Raw genomic sequence first — 24,074 nt, 5'->3', positions numbered from 1 at the left:
CTTTACAGGGGTTTTGCTAGAGGGCCAGTATTGGGTTCCCAGGATCAGGCTGCTGTTTTGTGCGGAGGATCCACGCGTCTTTGCCCAGAGAGTCCAGTTTGCACAGAATTTGAAGCAAAACACAGAGGCTTCAATTTTATATCATTATGCAGTTGATTGTATGCCAGTGTGGAGTGGCACCCCAGCTCTCCCTCTCACCAGTTTAGAACGCATCAGAAAATATGTACTTTCTACATCAGGCCTGCGACTTAAATGGTAAGTATATGATTAACAAAATTAAATGCAGTTGAAGTCAAAATTTTTAGCCCTCCTGAAATATTATCTCCCCCTGTATATTTTTTCACTAATTTCTGTTTAACAGAAAGAACACATTTCTAAACCTAATAGTTTTAAAAACTAATTTCTAATAACTGATTTATTTTATCTTTGCCATGACAGTACATGATATTTTACTAGATATTTTTCAAGATACTAGTATTCAACTGAAAGTGACATTTAAAAACTTAATTAGGTTAATTAGGCAGAGTTAGGGTAATTAGGCAACTCATTGTATAACAGTGGTTTGTTCTGTAGACAATCAGAAAAAAAAAACATTGCTTAAGCGGGCTAATAATATTGACATTAAAATGTTTTTTAACAAATTCAAAACTGCTTTTGTTCTAGTCGAAATAAGACAAATAAGACTTTCTCCTGCATAAAAAATATTATAGGAAATACTGACAAAAAATATTAAACATTATTTGGAAAATATTTGAAAAAGAAAAACAATTGAGTATGATTTTTTTATCTGATAATTTTTAATCAGTAAGTATACACTAAATTAGTCAAAAGTGACAGACTTCTAAACTGTCTATTTATCAAAGGTGTATAAAAACAGCAGTACTGGTTTCAGTATTGATAATAGAAAATCCACAAATCAGCATATGAGAATGATTTCTAAAGTGACATTGAAGTCTGAAGTTCGGCTGATGCTTTACCATGACAGGTAAAGATGGAAATTTCTAATAAGTACTTTCTTTTGTCTTTACCATCATAGCAGTAAATCATATTTTGCTAGTTATTTCACAAGATAAAACAAGTGTTATTAGTGTTAAAAAAACCTATTAGTAATACATTAAATAACTAATATACTCTAAATAAGTATATTAGTAGTCATCTTAAAGTGCAAGCTAAAGGCTTAATTATAATAGGTTAACTAGGTTAACTAGGCAGGTTAGGTTAATTAGGGAAGTCATTGGACAACAGTGGTTTGTTCTGTAAATATATTTTATGGGGCAAAAATGTTTGACCTTAAAACTTTAAAAAACATATATATTGTTTTTTTATTCCAGCAAAACTAAAAGAAACAAGTCTTTCTCCAGAAGAAAAAAATGAAAGAAATTGAGTCAAAAAACATTATATTAATATTATATTTTATTATATATATATTAATATATATTTTTTCAAGTGTTCAGGTCAAACATTTTCGCCCCTTAAAAAATATTTGCAGAACAAACCACTGGTGTAATGTAAAAAGACATTACATACTTATATTATATCCCTTTATTAATCTGGGGTCGCCACAGCAGAATGAACTGCCAACTAATCCAGCATATGTTTTATGCAGCGGATGCCTTTCCAGCTGCAACCCATCACTGGGAAACACCCATACACTTTCATTTACACACATACACAACGGACAATTTAGCTTACCCAATTCACCTATAGCACATGTCTTTGGACTGTGGCGGAAACCGGAGCACCCAGAGGAAACCTACGCGAACACTGAGAAAACATGCAAACTCCACACAGAAATGCCAACTGACCCAGCCGAGGCTCGAATTAGCGACCTTCTTGCTGTGAGGCAAGAGCGCTACCCACTGCGCCTCTGTGCTGCCATTATATTATATTATATTATATTATATTATATTATATTATATTATATTATATTATATTATATTATATTATATTATATTATATTATATATATTATATTATATTATATTATATTATATTATTATGAATGTAAATTCTATTATACCAAGTATGATCATTAGGATTTTAATCAAAACAACATACACATCATACAATTTCACCAACATGACGTCCACTGCTCATAATTCTCATTGATAATGTGTTTTTTGTTTGTACAGTCTACAGGAATGCGAGAAGCAGCTGGAGAAAGAGCTTGATTTGGAATACAGCCGCCCTATGAACCAGATGTGCTTTAATAAGGTGGTACAGGACAAGCCAGAGGACATCACACTTCCTCAAACCCAACCCGAGAGCGTTCCTGAGAGAGGTAGAGACTATGATGGACATCAAAAGCAAAGAGACTGCTTTCAGACTGTCAGGGCTTTAACAGTGATTTATTTTATGGGCCCACACACAAACTGCTGTCTCCTTTCCTTCTAGGCTTCGTGTCAGTCCCAAACTATCCCTTTGAGAAGAACCGTGCAGCTTTTGTCTTTAATTCTCTGCTCACTAAGGCTGAGGTGATCGCGGTGCTGTCCAGAGTAAGAGAAGAGTGCAACCGGGTGGCAGAAATGAGCCTGTTTCATATCAGCTTCACAAAGTCACTTCGTTTAGAGGAGTTTGAGTCGGCACAGTCCCAGAAACATGCACAGGTAAACAAACTACCAGCTACACATACACATACAAATTTACCTTCCATCATAGTCTTTCTGTCTTCCTACAGATCCATTTGTTTCTAGAAGAGTCATGGTTGGCTGCTTTATGTAATGGCATTTCATCTAATCTGCGCGATGAGAGATGTAGCTGGTACAACCTTGCAGTCTCCCGCTGTGATGTTTACCGCATGTCCAAACTGTGTCGCCTGATGGGGCTGATTCGCAGCGTTCAGCAGGACTCGCTCAGGTTCCTGGTTCAAGGCTCTCTGGCCAGCTTGACCAAATTAATGCTTGAGGCTTGTCACAGTGTCCTGCAATGCCCTCAAGAGCTGACCTGGGGTCCTGATCTCATAAACAGTCCATACAAGTATGTGAATTTTAATTTTCATGGTTAAATATGCTCTATTATTTCTACATTTTTTTAATCAGTGGTTCTCAAACCAGGAGCCAGTGTACACTAGGGGGACTCTGCAAACTTCTAGAGTGACCCTAATAGGTCTAAATAATATGAAGATTTATTAAAGATTTATTAATGTTAGTGGTGGTACCAAAATTAGGCACTTAAGTAAAGGTACAGATACTCTAATAATAGCCTTCTTTTAAAAGTCCTCATTTTAAATATTCAGTATAGTGCTTAATATTTCATTTTAAATTTACTCAGTTAATAAAAGTAAAAGTACTTACTGATGAGTTTTTATTCTTCATTATATTCAGTTTATTTGTAAGATAGTTGAATTACCAAAACTTGTCATACTTTAATAAACATTCTGATGATTCAAGTGAAAACATCAGTGAGTTGTTTACTGGAGACTCACTCTAAACAGATCATTTGAATTAGTGAGTTGTTTGCTACTGGAGACTCACTCTAAAAAAATCATTTTAATCAGTAAATTATTTAGTGGAGACTCACTCTGAATAAATCATTTTGTTCAGTGAATTATTTACTGAACCAGGGGTGTTCAAACTCGGTCCTGGAGGACCGGTGTCCAGAATAATTTAGCTCCAACTTCCTTCAACACACTTGCCTGGAAGTTTTATTATACCTAGTAAGAGCTTGATTAGCTGGTTCAGGTGTCTTTAATTGGGGTTGGTTTGGGCACGGGCTGCAAGGTGGCGCAGTGGGTAGCACGATCACAGCAAGAAGGTCGTTGGTTCGAGCACATCTGGGTCAGTTGGCATTTCTGTGTGGAGTTTGCATGTTCTCTCCGTGTTCGCGTGGATTTCCTCCGGGTGCTGTGGTTTCCCCCACAAGTCCAAAAACGTGGTACAGGTAAATTGGGTAAGCTAACTTATCCGTAGTGTATGTGTGTGAATGAGAGTGTATGGATGTTTCCCAGTGATGGGTTACAGCTGGAAGGGCATCTGCTGCGTAAAACATATGCTGGATAAGTTGGCGGTTAATTCCGCTGTGGCGACCCCTGAATAATAAAGGGACTAAGCCAAAAAGAAAACGAACGAATGAATGAATGAATGGTTTGGGCACCCCTGCTAAAGATGCACTCCGAACAGATCAATTGAATCAATAAGTTGTTGACTTGTGAACAGATATCAGTTTAATTCATAAATTAAATGCTTAGAACAATTTGTGAACTGATTTAACAGGTTAACTGAAATAAATTCAGCTTGTTCATGAAATAAAAAACACTATCTCATCTCTCCCTCAATAACTTTTTACTCAGCTTCATTTAGCAAATGTAGTGAAGTAATAAGTACAATATTTTGTTTTGGAATATAGTGAAGTAAAAGTAAATGTTTCCTAAAATAAAAATACTCTGATAAAGTATAGATACATAAAATATTTACTTAAGTAAAGAAAAAAGAAAAAGACTTACTGTCCATCACTGATTAATGTAACATATATATATAAAAAAACAGTAACCTAAATCATAGTCGATCAAAACTGGGTTGTTGAAAACAATTTGTTTTGTCATTTGCTATAAACATTTATTATACACATCATACCTACAAATATATAAATACTCAATTAATTAAGCTGTTTGGAACATAAATTGACAATATAAATTGACTTATACATTAAATATAACACTAGTATCAAAAGGGTCTAGTATAGATCAGGTTAGATGAAGAGGGCATCTCAATGTTCTCTTGGGTTCTATTTGTCTTTGTATTATACATAACATACACAATCTGACATGACATTTATGCAGGCCAAAAAAGAAGCCACTTTTCTCAGTGGATTTGGTGCTTGACCAGACTGGGGTTCACTACAGCACTCCTCCAGAGAGCTTTGAGACCTCCGTTATCAACCTGTTTGATAAAGGAATCCTATCCACACACAACGTGCCTCAAGTAGACAAGGTTTTGTATTCGATCTCAGGCAGATAAATAACTTTTATGATGAGATAAACTCTAAATAAATAATCAAAACAGCTTCTTATATTATTAAAATTATATTAATTGAAGGTTATGACCTACTTTGTTGTTTTTCCATTCCCTCAGTTTGTATTGCCGAACCTGTTTATTGTTGGAGAAGTGTTATGGTCAGTGGGCTTGTGGGAACCTGAAGTCAAGAATCTGAGGGAGAGTATAAGTACAGCTCTGAAACAAGCCATCATTCCTCTCAAAGCCTACACCCGTGAATATGAATGCTACCTTGAGCTCTATAACTCCGACGTCAACACATACCTTGAGTAAATCTCTATATTGTTGGCTAGTTTTCTGTTAGATATTAATGAATGTATAAAATGTATATATACATAGTTGGATGCATGCTGTAATTTAATACACACCAAGGATTGTTTTTCTGCTTATATTTGAATTTCTCCAAGGTTGCACAGTCAGGAGAACCAGACACCTCAGGAAGTGAAGCAAGAGGTTCTGGAGCACCTGATGGAGGTGGAACATTTAAATCGGTCCATTCCGTCTGCCATTATCATCGGACCCTTCATGGTCAACGTTGAGGCCATCCGGCAAAGTCTGGTAAAGAAACGGAAAGGTCTTGCCAAAGCATTGTTGGACCGTCTTGCCCTGAGGTTACGTCAACAGATGCAGGATGTGAGTCATTGTCCATTAGAACGAGATGCAATTTTTTAAAGGGATAGTTTACCCAAAAATGAAAATCACCTCATAATTTATTAGTTTCTTTCTTCTAGTTTTCATGTCTTCTTCAAAAAAAATTAATTTGGGAGAATGCTAACTGCTGGACTTCCATCAAATTCTATAGTAGGATACAAAAATACTATGGAAGACTATGGATACCAGAACCCAGCATTTTTTAATTCTTTTTTTTTTTGTGTGTGTGTTTAACAGAAGAAAGAAACTCAAATAGGTTTTGAACAAGTGAAGGGTGAGTAAGTGATATCAGAATTGAACATTTTGGGTGAACTACCCCTTTAAGTATAAATGCAACACAAATAAGATCAATTCAAAGTGACATATGTGAACAGTAACCAGATTATAGCACATCACTTCTCAGATATTCGGTGACCAGTTAAGTGCATGTTCAGTCATTGAGAATATTCTCTGACAGACACCTAAAGACTCAACAGCGATATCACACTGACTAACCCAACAAAATGTTCATGTGAATTGGCCTTTATATATTATTATGCATGTATTTTAGGCATGTAAGGAGTGTAAAGCCATCAGCAAAAAGCTGTTTGAGAAGCCCAGCAGCATTGAGGAGCTCGCAGAGCAAAGAGAATGGATGAAACAAGTCCCTGAGCAACTCAAAGTGCATGAGGTACTTTACAATTACTGTTAATCAGCATTACACCATTAATTCATAAGATTAGTCCAAATGTGGGATATATATATATATATATATATATATATATATATATATATATATATATATATATATATATATATATATATATATATATATATATATATTTGGGATGTATAGACTTGAATATCATAGAGATTTGAGAGACGGGTCTGTTGTCTTTGAACAGCAAATCACTAGCAAACTTAGCAAACACCCAGAACATCTAAGCAATGACTTAAAACATCACAGCAACTGCATGGTTTGAACTTTAACATTCATAAAATGTAACCATGGTCCAGAAAACCGCTCATAATTGTCAATTTTAGAAAACTGAGATTGATACATTATCTTAAAGCTGAATAAATAAGCTTTCCAACAGAACAATATTTGGTTGAGATGCAGTACAGTAGTTACAGTAAAACAAATGTAAATACTGAGAAAATCACTTTTAAAGTTGCCTATAGGGTGTGATTAGCAATGCATACCACAAATGTTATTTTATATATTTACAGTTGGAAATTTACAAAATGTCTTGGAGCGTGATCCCAATAGTTTTCACATTAAAGAAAAATTAAAGATTTTGACCAATGCAATTTATTTTTGGCTGTTCTCATGAATATACTTGTGCAACCTAAGACCAGGGTCCAGGATCACAAATGTAAAAAATCTAGATGGCATTGTTTGCATTTATTGGAAAAGTTTAATGGAGAAGTGACAGAAATTGGTGACATCATTCTAGTTTATATAATATTTTGAATGTCTCATAATTGCACTGTTGTGGAAATTGCAGTATATTGACTTTTTCTATTTTCCTCTTCTGATGATCTCCTGCAGGAGATTTTATCCAAAGCCATGTCTGATTATGATCTAATAGATGAATTCTTCTACAGTCTTTCTGATGAGGAATTCAAAGAGAAGTGAGTATATGATACTACAGCAGATGCTAGGATTGAGTCTGTGCTATAAAATCGATGCTAAATTCTGTGTAGGTGGTCAGCAATGGCCTGGCCTCATAAGATCCTGACCCAGATGGAAACAGTGAGTGCTCAACATATTGACGACGAAGAACGTTTCGATAAGATCCAGGTCGCAGATCAAAACAGCTTCCTGGAACGCTTGAGTTTCCTTGAGGTCAGGTTTGCCCAGTTACCATAGGGTCAAAAGATACCCAAGCATTACAATGAAGTTTTCTTTGTTTATTTTCAGATGGTGGTAGCTGGATTTTCTGGTTATACAAACCTTGAGCGAGCACACGAAGTGGCAAATGAAGTGCGGAGAGTAGGCAAACAGCTGAAAGAGTGCCAGGAAATGGCGCAGCTTTACAATAACCGTGAACGACTCTTTGGAAAACCAGTTACTAATGTAGGTTAACTCTTTTTGTTTGTACTACAATATAAGGATTTATTGTTTTATAATCTAATTTTGGAAACATTACAACTTTTCATAGTTGATTAATAAAACAATTGAGTTTTATTATTGACAAATTAAACTACACATTAAAAAACAAAGATATATGTGCTGCTTGTCAAATTGCTTATTTAAAATGAGCTGAATCAACACAGTTCTTGAGTTTTTTTGGGACAACTTAATTGTTTTATATTCAATCCACTTAACTTTTTCAATTTTTGTCAGGAAAACATGAATGAATTGTGTGGAACCCTGCATTTTTTAGTGATCTAATGATTATTTTTTGGCTGTGGTCTAGTACACAGAGTTACAGAAGCTAAACCGAGACTTTCAGCCATTTCATGACCTGTGGAAGACAACATCTGATTGGCTGCGATGGCATGAAAGCTGGCTCAATGACCCGCTTTCTGCCATCAACCCTGAACAGCTGGAGCGTAATGTCACTGATGCGTACAAGACTATGCACCAGTGTGTCAAACAGTTTAAAGATCTTCCTGGTAAATATAATGCACATTTGGGATATCTGAGCTGAGAGTCATATCCGATGTCAAGATTGAAATAGATTTTCCTGTTTAGAAAAAGTGAAGATTAACCCTTGTGTGCTGTAGGAGATGTTTTCATCCACTCTGACGGTGATTTTGAGTCTTAATTTGGCCACTTAATTTGGTGACAAATCTTATTCTGACACATATTTTGGGAAAATGCTTTGAGAAGTTCAACAATACGCTCTGGGCAAATTTACTTCCCTTTCGTTATGTTCGTGACTGTTTTTGCCCCATCGACTTCCATTATAATGACATTTTTTTAATTGCAAAGTCATGACACCAAAAAATCATGCATTCTTGATAGTTGCTGGTTTTCCCTGTTGGTAAGAAGTAAAATTAGTATGTTTTACAGCAAAAAAGCATAATTTCTGCTTACTATATATAGTATAGTGTGTGAGAGTGTAAAATGAACCGGCTACTTGACACCAAAAGAAATCCATAGAAACCTTCAAATGTCTGCAGCGTTGACAATCTTCATTTTTTTCAGCCTACACTGACTGAGAATAATGCTGCACTGTTTTATTAACAAATGGTTCAACTGTTTTCTTTTCCCTGAACATATTCATAATCATTAGGCTATTTTCGCCGGTGCAAGTTTTATGTGCACGCTTGAGCACGGAATAGGCTATAATATATTTTATATATAAAATTCTGCACAATTGTGGCTACGCCCTTGTTAAAAAGGAATCATAAGTTTGATCCTATCCTAACGTATGCCCTTAAATTATGTAGTTATTAGTTAGAGTGCAAGCCTCAGTGTTTATTGAGATTGAAATAAGATTTTTTTTTAAATGAAATTGAGATAAGAAATATCATTATGGCAACACTTGTAACTGCTTTGGGAAATAAAGCTTGTCATAGACGTCAAGGGATGACTGATCATGAAGGAACGTGTAGTCTGGCACATTTGTTACCCCGGACAACTCAAGATTTTATCAGGAAAAAAAAAAATTGCATCATCTGCCATAGTGACTTTCATAAATGACAAAAAAAAACTTGTGATCTGAATGGGGCTTAAGAGAACCTTTGTGCACTTATCTTGATGTGTCTTAAAAAATCAAAATAAGCAGCTCACCTCAGAACATAGTAAGTGTATTCATGCACCCACACTATAATCTGCTGTTTTTCTCTATAGAACTCCATATAAAAGCCAGAAACGTTTTTGCACAGGCCTATCTAAAGGGTTAAATGTCACAGTTGGTGTAGGGAAAGGAGGACTCAAGTGCAATACAAAATAGGTATTTATTAATCATAAAATAAAACAAAACAAAAGGGCAACATAAACATTAACTAAAAGACAAAACACAAACTTGGCTGTGCTGGCAGGACAGGAAGGAAGGATCTAGACCAGGGGTGGGCAAACTCGGTCCTGGAGGGCAGGTGTCCTGCACAGTTTTGCTCCAACACCAATCAAACACACCTGAACAAGCTAATCAGTGTCTTCAGATCACTAGAAATCTATAAGCAGGTGTGTTTGATTAGAGTTAGAGCTAAACTGTGCAGGACACCGGCCCTCCAGGACTGAGTTTGCCCAGCCCTGATCTAGACAAAACTTGACAAGAACAACATACGGCATATGATGAACGACGACGAACTGGATATCAGACAAGAGGGAGCTACGGTATAACCAGAAAGAATTGGCAAACAAAGAGGTGAACTGAATAAACTAATAGTTGGATAACAAGGAGGGTGGGACTAAAAATAGATGGCAGAGCACATGACACAAAGACAACACAAGCCATGTGCTCATGAGAAAACAGGACTAGAACATGCAGCCAATGAGAGAATTATTTACCGTGTGTTCACATGAAACATATCACTAAAGCAAGTGGCGCATGTAAACATGAACCACGCGCTAAACACAACACCAACAGAAGAAAATAATTAAAAACACTTACTGTGCACTCACACATGCAACGTGCATGTTTCATCTCAGCGGCAACCTAAACTGAAACCAACTAGACTGAAGAATAAAACGGCATGCTGCAGACAGAACAAACACTAACATCAGGATGAGAGCGTGATCCCAATCGCCAAGCGGGAGCACACACGGGCTGAGCGCAGCCAAGACAGCACTCATAAAAAGACAATGAAATCAGGAAGCATGAGTGCTCAACTCAAGAAAAACACAAGCCGAGCACAACATATTAGACAAGACAGGACTAGTGTCTGGCCACCAAAACAAGAATTAGCAAGACCGAAGTGGCAGAATCCTGACAGTTAATGCTGCCAACTGATGATCAACAACAAAAATTATACATTACTAAACCACCAACAAACAAAAATACATGAATATATGCTGTCATGGCTTTGCAATCAAAAAATATAATTAAAATGGAAGTCAATGGGGCAAAAACAGCCACAAACATAATGAAAGGGGAGTCGGTTTCAACAGTACACAAGGGTTAAATTCTCATCAATACAAAAGAAAAAAGTAAAATGTACTGTATGTTCGAGTCATATTTGTTATTCCCACACATCTGTTCCTATCATACATCTTTATAACCTTCCATTCAGCCTGTCAAGAAGTAGCATCCGAAATCCGGACTAAAATTGAAGCATTCCGTCCTTTCATCCCTCTGATCCGGAGCCTGAGGAATCCTGGCATGCGAAATCGCCATTGGGAACTTCTATCTGAATGTATCAACATAAATATGAGGTCCAGAGCCAATCTGACTTTTTCCCTTTGTCTTGAGTTGGGCCTGCAAGATCATGCGGAGGAAATCACCCGCGTGGCTCAGGAAGCTGGAAAAGAATATTCTATCGAGCAAGTGAGTGCATTTTTTAGATGCATTTTACAAGGGCTGCACAATGTATTGTTTCAGCATCGATATCGCATTGTTGCATCCTCAATAGTCACATCTCAGAATATGCAATGTTGAGTCTAAATCATAGTTGACCAGGAGCCACAGAAGCCATTTAGAGTCACTGCTCAGTTTAACTATAATAAAGTAAAAGTTTAGAATTTTCATGTGTTTTTAAGGCCCATGAATGTGCATTTTAAGAGAGTTTACAATATTTTTGCACAAAAAAGGTTTATGTTTGGAGGTCTAACAAATATTAATTGTATTTCATTTTAAATGGAGAAAAAACTACATTTTAGAGCAAATATTTGATTATTGTACTCACCCCATTGGCAGATAATTGTGCTAATTTTGACTTATTTGTTCTGAAAGTGAAAACAAAACAATATTTTTACTTTATTTAAGATTTTTTTTTATATTTGCACTAGAAGCAAAGTAAGAAAAGCATTTTTTTTGCATTGTGATTTATTCAATTTCTGTATCTGAATACATTTAGAATCCCCAGAGAACCATCAAACAGAGCTATTCAAACCATTTTGTGAAACTATTCAGTACAAATACAGCATCAGATTTTTTCAGCCCTAAATTTTACCTCTATAAGGCAGAAAAACACAGCATTTATGCCCATTCACATAAAATATGATGACTATAATGGCAAAGATATCAGTGGTGATCTTTTTTTTCTCAATTGCATGACAGGAAAATTCTACAAGCACATTGTTTTACAATGTTGAGTCTAAATCATAGTTGACCAGGAGCCACAGAAGCTATTTAGAGTCACTGCTAAGTTTAACTATAGTAGAGTGGAGGTTTAGCATTTGCATGTGTTTTAGGGCCCATTTCAAGATAGTTTAAAATATTTGGGCACAAGAAATTTTAATGTTTGGAGGTCTAACAAATATTAATTGTATTTAAGTAATTTAAATGGGGGTGACACAGTGGCGCAGTAGATAGTGCTGTCGCCTCACAGCAAGAAGGTCGCTGGTTCGAGCCTCGGCTGTGTCATTTGTCGTTTCTGTGTGGAGTTTGCATGTTCTCCCTGTGTTCGCGTGGGTTTCCTCTGGGTGCTCCGGTTTCCCCCACAGTCCAAAGACTTGCGGTACAGGTGAATTGGGTAAGCTAAATTGTCCGTAGTGTATGAGTGTGAATGAGTGTGTATGGATGTTTCCCAGAGATGGGTTGCAGCTGGAAGAGCATCCGCTGCGTAAAACATATGCTGAATAAGTTGGCGGTTCATGAATAATTTAAATGGAAAAAAATTTGTAATTTTTGTCTTATTTCTAGTCTAAATATCTACATTTTAAAGTGAAAACAAGATTATTGTACTCACCCTGTTGGGAGATAATTGTGCTTGTTTTAAGGAAAAAACTCTAATTTTGACTTATTTTGACTTATTTCTTCTAAAAGATTATTTAATTTTTAGATATTTGTACTAGAAGCAAAGTAAGAGAAGCATGTTTTTGCATTGTGATTTATTTAATTTCTGTACCTAAATACTGTTAGACTCCCCAGAAAACCATCAAATAGAGCTATTCAAACCATCTTGTGAAACTGTATTCAGATTTTTCCAGCCTTACATTTTACCTTTATGAAGCAGATAAACACAGCATTTATGCCCATTCACATAAAATATGATGACTATAATAGCAAAGATATCAGTGGTGATCTTTTTTTTCTTAATTGCATAACAGGACAAATTAACATCCACATTATGTTTTGTGACAGTATTTTTCCTCTCATACATCTGCTGCCTTAGGCTCTGAACAGGATGGAGGAAGAATGGTCAACAGTGATGTTTGAGGTGATGCCGTATAAAGAGACAGGAACTTACATACTGAAGAGCCCAGATGAAGCATCTCAGCTCCTGGATGACCACATCGTCATGACCCAGAGCATGGCCTTCTCTCCATATAAAAAACCCTTTGAGGAGAGAATCAGCAAATGGGAAAGTAAACTGAAAATGACACAGGTAAGCCTGTATATATAATTCTTAAAATCCGCAAGGTAAAATATTGTTTGGTGGTCTAATAAATCAGCATGATTCTGCGAAATAGAAAACAAACCCCCACCCCCAAACAAAACATTGTCACTGTGGCTCTCTGGTGGTACTGTAGGAAGTATTAGAAGAGTGGCTTATCTGTCAGCGGTCATGGCTGTACATGGAACCCATTTTCAGCTCTGATGACATCAACCGCCAGCTGCCGGTGGAAGGAAAGAGGTATCAAACCATGGAGCGCACCTGGAGGAAGATCATGAAGGCCGCCCATGATAACAATCGGGTGAGCAGCATCAGGCTACTTAATCATACTACAGTAGATTGTGGCAGTAGTTCATTAAAGAGCTGATTGTCTTTATGAGCACAGGTGATTGAGGTGTGTCCTGAAGCACGTCTGTTGGCCAGTCTCAAAGACTGTAACAATCTACTGGAGCTTGTGCAGAAAGGTCTAAGTGACTACCTGGAAACCAAGCGAAGCGCCTTCCCCAGGTAAGAATGATGAGTTTTTGTTCACCTGTGCAAATTCACTATAATTGTTAAAGCAGTTGCTCAGCTGAAAATGTTATTCTAGTAATGTTAAATTGTTAATAATGTTTAATAACATAATCAAAACCTTATTTAGTCCCTCCAGGATTTAGCAGGTACTTTCTTTTTTATATTTGCGGCTAGGCATGGGACGATAACCGGTATCAAGGTTTATCACAGTTTAGAAAAGTCAAGGTTTTAAAAACATTAAAATATTCTGTTATACCATTCATACAGTATATTTTCATACAGTATAAGTGTTTTTTATGACAATTCTATTTAGTTTTTTTCTCCAACAGAAAAGGACCTTCACAAAAAAGCTACTGGTTAGCCCATGATTCAGGAAACATTTGAAAAACAAATCACTTATAAACCAACATCTAATTATGCTGTAGACCTGAACAGTGCAGTGGTTTACTTTATATCCACAGAAAAGAAAGATATCCAAAGATGCCTTTTCAATATTGTAAAGAAGTCTATGTTTTTGAAACTAATACAGAGAGCAGAAGTCAATCATTTATTTTAATTATTTAGCCAGACATGTTTACCGTTCCAAAATATTATAAATGTTTCTTAAAATGAAATAGAATGTGTTCAATGGGCAAAAAAATGTAGTTTTTCTTACCCAGATATTTAAATAGAACTTATTTTAGAGCAGTAATCCCAACACTGTGATACCGTGATATCTTTATTCAAAATTATCATCCTTCAGAATCTTATACCAGCACATGCCTATTTGTGGCTTAAAATGACTAAAACTAATCAGAATTTTGTGACAGCTTGTTTTAAAATTTGTCATTATTTGCTTCAATTCTTGTGTTTTGCTGTGAAGATACACAAAAATCTTGTGAAATTTTACTTTTTTTGATCTCAGCAAACATTGGACTCACAAAATCCTGAAGTGATTTTTTTATGGATTTTTTAGTTATTTTATGGATTTTTTTGTTATTTTTATGAAATGTTTCCTAAAACTACTTGGAAGTTTTATTTCAGATGGTTCAGAGAACATTAAAAGTAATATCACACAATGTTTGTAAGATTTTGAACATTCCACTAAGGTTTTCTTCAATGTTAACATAACCAAGAAAAAAAGGTAGACATTTAAGGAACTGAATGTTCTGTTAACGTTTGGAAATAATATTTTCATAAATTAATGGGAACATTAGCCATATATAGACCCATGTAGAATATGTATTCAGTTTTTAAATCAATTACAGTGATATTATTGACTAATCTGAAAATGTTCATGTGATTTATTTACAATACAGTTTGTAAAGTAATATTTTCTTTCTTTTAGCAGATATATTAAATGAGAGATTTGATTTGTTTGCCAAATAAGTGGATCTAATTGGATTTGCATGTGGTTTAACTTTAAATAAAAGTTAGAAAGGTATTATTTTTTATTGTTATATATAAAGTTTTTAGTTATGATACTCCCAACATTTTTTAAACTAAATTCTGCACAGAAAGAGCAAAAAAATGTCCACAGATTCTGTCTGGCGCTAGCCATATGTTGTTCGCTGGTTAAGAATTCTTTATTTTTTTTTTGGATGTAGATTTTACTTTTTATCAGATGATGAGTTGCTGGAGATTTTATCTCAGACTAAAGATCCGACAGCAGTGCAGCCACATCTCCGCAAATGCTTTGAGAACATCGCCCGGGTGCGTCCTTATTCATATCCATATGTTTACCATATTAGAAATAAAAATAATTTGCACGGCAGAAAATATCAATAGGATTTTGGCTTATGTCAGAATAGCACATTTCAAGTATAGCAACAAATAATAATGAGTTCTGTTGTTCTGTATGCAGCTCCAGTTTCAGTCAGATCTACTGATCACACGCATGTACTCTTCCGAGGGAGAGGAAGTACAGTTATCCGTTACTGTCTCTCCTACTGGAAATGTGGAGCACTGGTTACGGGAAGTGGAGAATTCAATGAAAGCCAGTGTAAGAGACAACATCAGTCGCTCTTTGCAAGCTTATGTTGAGGTTGGTGTTGTTTATTTGAGCTTCATTTTTCTTCGTATTATTTTTATTATTCTTTATATACAGTGCTCAGCGTAAATAAGTACATTCCTTACAAATCTCTCATTTAAATTCATATTTTCTATAGCAGTGTTTCCCAAACCTGTTCCTGGAGGCACACCAACAGTACATATTTTGAATGTCTCCCTTATCTGACCCAATAACTTCAGGTTTTAGAGTCTCTTCTGATCTTCTGATGAGTTGATTCAGGTGTGTTTGATTAGGGAGAGGTTGAAAATGTGTAGTGTTGGTGTGCCTTCAGGAACAGGGTTGGGAAACACTTTGCTTTACAATGTTATATTTGTGCATATACATTAGAATAGTCAGCACTGAAGCTAAATCTGGAGCTAATCTAAAAAAAAATAACTTACGAGAACGGTCCAAATAATTAGTAGCCCAAATTTATATGTTAGGGAAAAATATTAAAATATGATAATACAATTTTTAGATATATAAATAAATATATGTGTTGAATTTATTTCTTTTAAAATAATTATTCTGCATGAATTCCTAAAGATTCAACTTCAAAATAAATAAAATACAAATTTATGCTGAGTACAGTATTATCATGCAGGTATTTAATGTTGTGTTTTTGATTTTTCCGGGAATCAAAATTATTTGTGCAGCATCCTCGCACAGAGTGGGTTCTGTCCTGGCCCGGTCAGGTGGTCATCGCTGGCTGTCAGACATTTTGGACCCAAGAAGTGTCAGAGTCTTTGGATAAGGGAGACTTGGCAGATCGGCTTTACCCACAGTTGCAGACACAGGTACAGATTTTCTCCAACTGTGCAAACAATTAATCATTCCTGGTGGTGTTTTTACTTGTGCATTACATTATTGTAAATTTAAATATGGAACTATGTGGTCTAAGCTTTTGTTTTGTATATGCACAAACAGTTAGGAGATTTGGTGCAGCTGGTGCGGGGTCAGCTGTCAAAGATGCAGCGGGCCGTACTCTCAGCACTCATTGTTATTGAAGTGCATGCTAAAGATGTGGCAGCTAAGCTGGTTGAGGAGGAAGTGTCCAGTGTCAATGACTTTGAGTGGATCAGCCAGCTAAGGTTACACAGTATTCAATATTCAATTTCATTCATCTTTAATTCTGTTGCGCCTTTACAATGTATTGTGTCAAAGCAGCTTAACAAAGAAGAAGTTCAGTCTCTTGTGCTGTATTTGATTCAAAAGGCAATATTGTAAAATACTCTTCAACTCTTCTCCTCCAAGTATTTCTCTTATTATTATTATTATTATTATTTCTTATTCTTCTTCTTCCTTCTAATTTCTTCTTACTATTACTTCTTCTTATTTTACCTCTTTTTCTTCATCCTCATTCTTTCTCTTCTTCTTCCTTCTTATTTTTCCTCCTCCTTTTTCTCCTCCTTCCTCCTCCTTCTTCTTTTTCCTCCTCATTCTTACTCTTCTTCTTCGTTCCTTCTTCCTTTTCCTCCTCCTTCTTCCTCCTCCTTCTTCTTCCTCTTCTGTCACGGGTGGGTCTTGAACCCAGGTCTCTGGTGTGGACACTGGTGAGTGAACCACCGAGGAGACATAAATGGAGACAAAATGCAGGATGGTGACATCTTCTTTTAATTTCTTTCTTTTTTTCTTATTTTCCCCCTCCTTCTTCCTCTTATTTCCTCCTCCTCCTTCCTTCCCTTTTTTCTTCCTTCTTTTTCTTCTTCTTCTTTTCCCTTGTCCTTCTTTCTCTTTCCTCCTCCTCCTTCCTTCTACTCCTTCTTCTTACTATTCCTCCTCCTTCTTATTTCTCTTCCTCCTTGTTCTCTTTTCTTCTTCTTTCTCCTTATTTCTTCTTCCTCTTGAACCCGGGTCTCAAGTGTGAAGACCGGTGAGCCACAGGGGCAGCTGTGTTGAGTTTTCCCCCTCCTTCTTCCTCTTCTTCTTATTTCTTCCTTCTTCTTTTTCCTCCTCCTTCGTCTTCCTTCATCTTTTTCCTCCTTCTTCCCTTTTTTTATTCCTTCCCCCTTCTTTCTCCTCCCTTTCCTTCCTTCCTTCCTCCTCCTTTTTCTTATTTCTGTTCTGTTAATTTATTCTTCTTCCTCCTTCCTTCCCTTTTCTTCTTCCTTCTTTTCTCCCCTCCTTCTTCTCTTTTCTTCTTCTTTCTTCTTCTTCCTCCTTATTTCTCGAGTGAACCACTGAGCCACAGGGGCAGTTGTGTTGAATCCTAATGAAAACACTCCAAGTATGGATCCAGAAAAAAAGGATTTATTAAAAGAAAAAGTCAACTTGGATTCTTCTCAGAAATGAAGTAGCATAATAGACAACTTAGGTTCTTCTCAGAATGAGGTATATAAAATATTTTAACAGTATAATAAACATACAAAGAAAACTTCAATAAAGCAGCAAGCAACAGGGAAAATAAACAGTCTTACTAGACGTATCTCAGGAGATCACGGGGACCTCTAGGGGAATGGAGACAAAATGCAAGATAATATCTACTTCTTCCTCCTTTTTTTCTAGTGCTTCCTCCTTCTTATTTCTCTTCTTATTTCTTCATCCTCCCTTATTCTCCCCCTTCCTATTCTTTATTATTATTATTATTAATAGCATTATTGTTGTTAATATTTCTTCTTCTTCTTTTTCTTCTTTTTAAAAATTCTTATTTCTTCTTATTATTATCATTATTATAATTATTATCATTATTATTATTATTATTATCATTATTATTCATTCATTCATTCATTTTCTTTTTGGCTTAGTCCCTTTATTAATCTGGGGTCGCCACAGCGGAATGAACCGCCGACTTATCCAGCACATGTTTTACGCAGCGGATGCGCTTCCAGCTGCAACCCATCTCTGGGAAGCATCCATACACACTCATTCACACATATACACTATGGACAATTTAGCCTACCCAATTCACCTGTACCGCATGTCTTTGGACTGTGGGGGAAACCGGAGAACCCGGAGGAAACCCACGCAAACGGGGGGAGAACATGCAAACTCCACACAGAAACGCCAACTGACCCAGCCTAGGCTCGAACCAGCGACCTTCTTGCTGTGAGGCGGCAGCACTACCTACTGCGCCACTCCATTATTATTATTATTACTATTATTATCATTATCATCATCATCATTATTATTAATATTTCTTCTTTTTTTCTTCTTCTTCTTCTTTTTATTATTGTTATCATTATTATCATTATTGGTATAAATATTTCTTCTTTTTCATCTACTTTTTCTTATTTTATTCTTTTTCTTCTTATTTATTAATATTATTATTAATATTATCATTATTGTAATTAATATTTCTTTTTTTCTTCTTCTTCTGCGTATTTTTATTGAAACCCATTTGATTGTTATTTGATGAGTAAAAGTCCACAGAGCAGCATTCATCTGTCACTTTTTATTATTTCATGCAAAATTGTTTTCTCAAATATGTATATGTTGGAGTATAGCATGCATTAGTGTTTGTGTGGGTTTGTAGATACTACTGGCGTGACGATCTTTACATCAGGGCAGTGAATGCCGAGTTTTTATACGGTTACGAGTACCTTGGCAACTCAGGTCGACTTGTTATCACTCCTCTGACAGACAGGTGAATAAAAATATTATCTTCTTTTATATATGATTGTATATAAATGTATCTAAAGAAAGCCTAAAATACTTTACTCACAAATTTAAAATGTTTTGCACTGTCCATCACGCAGGTGTTATCTAACCCTGACTGGAGCACTTCACTTAAAATTCGGAGGTGCTCCGGCAGGCCCTGCAGGTACAGGAAAGACAGAAACCACTAAAGACCTGGGCAAAGCTTTGGCCATCCAGACTGTAGTGTTTAACTGCTCCGACCAGCTGGACTTCATAGCCATGGGCAAGTTCCTCAAAGGTCTTGCTAGTTCAGGGGCCTGGGCCTGCTTTGACGAATTCAATCGAATCGACGTGGAGGTTTTATCGGTCGTGGCTCAACAGATCACAACCATCCAAAAAGCCCAGCAGCAAAGAGTAAGTAAAGTTTCACACTTGACCATACAGCTATCAAAACACTTGCATGTCAGGGACAGAAGGATCTTATGACTGACGAGAATGTGAAGCAACCACATGTTAAGGGCCGTGAAATGCTAAAGTCAATGTCCCTGCAGTAATAAATCAGCATTTACATTAAAAGTCAAATGTATGAAGTGAATGTCACATATTTCTGAAAATATATTTATTGATTCTTATAAGTTCATATTGTAAACACAAAGTTTTTTTGCCAATGATTGTGTTTAGCTTCACAAAGGACTTTTGTGTCTTTAGTGGTGAAAATAACGCAACACAGATTTCTCTTTGAAGTCTTGTAGAATCCAACATACTGACTCCTGTAGTGTCTCCTATGTTTTGTGTCTTGTCTAATGCATTGGATGTTGGACTTCCATGGGGTCAACATCTAAGGCTGAGACTAATCGGAATATAATTCTCATAAATTCTGTGTAGTCTTTAGTAATTTGTATATCTAAAATTATTATTTGGTTACCATAAAACTTTCAAAAAGTAATGGAAATTAATTATTTACAAAGTTTGGCATCCCTGTTTTTTTTTTTTTTTTTTATCAAATCAAAATCAAATCAAATTTCTTGATGAATCACAATAAAAACAACAGTAGTTGACCACTGTGCTGTACAGAATGTCAGCTTAGAAAAAACAATATAAAACCAAAATAAATGGCCTTAGTGCATAAAAAAAGACCAAGAGGGTAGAAAAACACTGATTAATAAAAATGATTTATACTTTATGAACCGCTATCAGTCTTAAAATAAAAGGTACATTTTTATGTTTTAAATTCTAATTCTGAAAAACTTAGAGGAGGGAGACTGGTAGGCTATTTCATAGTTTTGGCCCCGCAATCGAAAATGCACAGTCATGTCTTAACTTTAATCTGGAAATTCGGACCATCAAGAGTTCTTGCTCAAAAGACTTCAGCAATCTAATAGATGCATTTGGATTTAAACGATCACAGAGATATTACAAAGTCCCTTTAAGGCAGGTCATTTCACTCTGCGGCCATCTTTGAAACACCTCTCCAGCAGTATGCTCGGGTATTCAACATCAAATTCTACAAAATTGCTTGCCAAGCTTACGGTTAAATTTTATATCAGGGATCACCAATAAAAATAAACAACAACTGTCTATTTAGTTTCATTTCTAAACATTCGAATGACACAAAATCTGCAGAAACACACAGATGCTCCGAGCCCCTCCCTCCGAGAATCGTTAGTCTATAGCTATTGATGATTGGCTCCTTTACTAGAAGTTAGGGCTTCATTCACCTTATGGACTTTTACACTTTTTCCTATTCAAAACTATGCAAGTGACATGTCTTGTGTATAGTCCTTGTATATTCAGGAGCCGTTCCACTCAGAGATTTAAAAACAAACAATAAAAATGTCAACTTTTTATGTGCTTTCAGCTGAAGACGTTTGTATTTGAAGGCATGGAAATCGCTCTTGTTCCTTCCTGTGCGGTCTTCATAACTATGAATCCGGGTTATGCTGGTCGTACTGAACTTCCGGATAATTTAAAGGTACAGAGCTTGCCAACAGTGCTTGCCATCAATGTATAAATACAAAAAGACCACACTGTGTGTTCCTCAGGCCCTCTTCCGTCCAGTGGCTATGATGATCCCTGATTACGCCATGATAGCAGAGATCTCGCTTTACTCATTTGGCTTCAGCGACGCCAAAGTCCTGTCCAAAAAAATCACCAGCACCTTCAAACTGTCCTCAGAACAACTCAGCTCACAGGTGTGACCTTTTCCAGTTTTATAGCAATTCTTTCTGTACATAAACAGTTTTAGGTTAATCTAATAGAAGCAGGCAACGCACTCTATTGCTAGAAACTCACACTGATGCATGTCTTTTCACAGGATCACTATGATTTTGGGATGAGAGCTGTAAAAACTGTGATATCTGCAGCTGGAAACTTGAAGAGGGAAAATCCTGATATGAATGAGGTAAGCTGATGCACATGAGTATATATTTAGGATGCATGATATATCATTGGCCATATCGATATCAGCCAATAAATCCTATTTTTTATAATCTTGTCTCTAATAACATTCATTCATTTTCCTTCGGCTTAGTCCCTTTATTCATTAGGGGTCGCCACAGCGGAATGAACCACCAACTTATCCAGCACATGTTTTAGACAGCAGATGCCCTTCTAGCTGCAACCCAGTACTGGGAAACACCCATACACACTCATTCACACACATACGCTACCGCCAATTTAGTTCATTCAATTCACCTATAGCACATGTCTTTGAACAGTGAGGGAAACCGGAGAACCTGGAGGAAACCCACGCCAACATGGGGAGAACGTGCAAACTCCACACAGAAATGTCAACTGGCTCAGCCGGGACTTTAACCAGCGACCTTCTTGCTATAAGTGTCCGTGTCGCCCTTCTGATAACAGTATTAGGCCAATATCTTTAGCCCGATTGCTTATTATTTTGGAAAAGTGGTGACACAGTGGCGCAGTAGGTAGTGCTGTCGCCTCACAGCAAGAAGGTCGCTGGTTCGAACCTCGGCTGGGTCAGTTGGCGTTTCTGTGTGGAGTTTGCATGTTCTCCCTGCGCTCGCGTGGGTTTCTTCTAGGTGCTCCCGTTTCCCCCACAGTCCAAAGACATGCGGTACAGGTGAATTGGTAGGCTAAATTGTCTGTAGTGTATGTGTGTGTGCATAAGTGTGTATGTGCTCCTCAGTGATGGGTTGCATAAAACAAAGGCTGGATAAGTTAGCGGTTCATTCCACCCCGGATTAGTAAAGGGACTAAGCCGAAAAGAAAATGAATGAATAAATATTTTGGAAAAGTTCTGAAAATTAGTTTAACAAATATCTGTGTACTTGAATATCTTTTCTTATTTACCACGTGTACGTAGACAATACATAAAACACGAAACAAGATCATGAATATTTTGTCACAATCACCAGCGATCTAATACTTACAGATCGTTGGAAAACACACATATCACATAGGATTACAAATCTGCTGGTATATGGACTACAAGAACCAGTCATGCAACATACACACACCTGCTCCAATTCTCCATTGATTTCACTCCCACAGCTGATGCTGCTTATGGACTGATTACACACACATATATATGGCTCACTTTGACACTTTCATTACTAAGTCTTCTTAAACTGTATAGTGAACATTACGACGTGTTTTTCCTTGCCTTGTCTTGCCATGTTTTTGACCCTCGCCTTGTTTTGTTTGTTTATTCCCGTATACTGCCTGCCTTTTGACCATCTGCCTGTTTACTGACCACGACTCTGGACTGCCCTTGTACCTTTTGCTCCTGTATTGACTGTTGCCTACCTGACCATTCTCTGAATAATAAACCTGCATTTGGTTCCGCACTTCCTGTTGTCAGCGTCCACTTCACGTTACATATTTACCCTAAAGCTTTGGAAAAGTCATCAAAAAGACATGGAATTTTAGTAGTAAAATGTGTATGAATCCTGTCATATTTTAATTTTGTTTAATGTTAAATGACTTGTTAGCATTTTTAAGGATTTATTTTTAAAATTGATTAATAACGTTCAGAGATCAGTTCAAACATTTCTGAAGTTAAGGTTTTAAAATAAAATTAGTTGTTCATTGTATGTGTTTTTGCCTTTTGTTTTTGCAATCATGCAGAAAAATTTCTATTTCTATTTTTTGGCTAATATTTTGGCTATTGATAAATTCAAATCTACAGAGTTATTATCCGTTATCAGTATTGGTGACAAATTCCATATCAGTGCATCCCTAGTATCTATGTACTGTATTCTTTTAAAAGTAATTTGTTTGTTTTCTATCACACTTATAAAACTATACCTGCTGCAAAACTGATATAATAACTGATAAGTGACTATAAGAACTGATTTTCTGATGTAATTTATGCAGGAGCTGATATGTCTGCGCGCCATCAGGGATGTCAATGTACCAAAGTTTCTTCAGGATGACCTTAAACTCTTCAATGGCATTGTATCTGACCTCTTCCCCAAGATCCGTGAAGAGCCGATTGACTATGGCACCCTTGACGAGTCCATAAGGAATGTCTGTGCAAACAAGTGCCTTAAAGATGTGGATGGTGAGGGTGCTGAATTGAATTACATGATTTATATAGGATTTAAGTCATGCTTGCAGATTCGGTTCTGCTTTATCATCTGAATAGATCAAATTGGAGTCGCACTTGAAGTGATATGGCATAATTAATTGTTCAAGCTTACAGTTGCTTTAGAAGATTTGGACGTTAAAACTCACTATTACTGAGATTATTCTGCAATGCGGAAGCAAGATCTTTTCTGCAATTGTTTAGCTTATGGGAGAAATGACTATGAATAAGAAATAACAGTAAATTGTCAAAAATAAACCTAATAAAAATCAAAATAATATAACAGAAAAATACCAGTTTCAACAGAAACAGCATAACAAGCTGTTTTTGAT

At 36.3% G+C, this 24,074-nt stretch overlaps 1 protein-coding gene across 1 annotated transcript in view; it reads left to right on the top strand.

Moving 5' to 3' along the window:
* dnah1 (dynein, axonemal, heavy chain 1) overlaps positions 1-24,074 on the top strand; it is a 78,563-nt gene that overhangs the window by 4,346 nt on the left and 50,143 nt on the right. Inside the window, exons 7-32 of the mRNA XM_056468594.1 lie at positions 9-255; positions 2,132-2,280; positions 2,394-2,605; positions 2,677-2,975; positions 4,777-4,927; positions 5,069-5,259; positions 5,398-5,623; positions 6,192-6,311; positions 7,173-7,255; positions 7,328-7,469; positions 7,545-7,700; positions 8,044-8,242; positions 10,808-11,061; positions 12,851-13,063; positions 13,209-13,373; positions 13,458-13,579; positions 15,172-15,277; positions 15,429-15,608; positions 16,271-16,411; positions 16,542-16,705; positions 19,087-19,197; positions 19,310-19,604; positions 21,049-21,162; positions 21,233-21,382; positions 21,505-21,591; positions 23,532-23,718. Coding sequence (XP_056324569.1) covers positions 9-255; positions 2,132-2,280; positions 2,394-2,605; positions 2,677-2,975; positions 4,777-4,927; positions 5,069-5,259; positions 5,398-5,623; positions 6,192-6,311; positions 7,173-7,255; positions 7,328-7,469; positions 7,545-7,700; positions 8,044-8,242; positions 10,808-11,061; positions 12,851-13,063; positions 13,209-13,373; positions 13,458-13,579; positions 15,172-15,277; positions 15,429-15,608; positions 16,271-16,411; positions 16,542-16,705; positions 19,087-19,197; positions 19,310-19,604; positions 21,049-21,162; positions 21,233-21,382; positions 21,505-21,591; positions 23,532-23,718 — 4,464 coding nt within the window. The remainder of the gene's footprint in view (positions 1-8; positions 256-2,131; positions 2,281-2,393; positions 2,606-2,676; positions 2,976-4,776; positions 4,928-5,068; positions 5,260-5,397; positions 5,624-6,191; positions 6,312-7,172; positions 7,256-7,327; positions 7,470-7,544; positions 7,701-8,043; positions 8,243-10,807; positions 11,062-12,850; positions 13,064-13,208; positions 13,374-13,457; positions 13,580-15,171; positions 15,278-15,428; positions 15,609-16,270; positions 16,412-16,541; positions 16,706-19,086; positions 19,198-19,309; positions 19,605-21,048; positions 21,163-21,232; positions 21,383-21,504; positions 21,592-23,531; positions 23,719-24,074) is intronic.

This window comes from Danio aesculapii, chromosome 11 (genome assembly GCF_903798145.1).
Source record: "Danio aesculapii chromosome 11, fDanAes4.1, whole genome shotgun sequence".
In the NCBI taxonomy this organism is placed as follows: Eukaryota; Metazoa; Chordata; class Actinopteri; order Cypriniformes; family Danionidae; genus Danio; species Danio aesculapii.
This window is presented reverse-complemented; position numbering and strand designations above follow the sequence as displayed.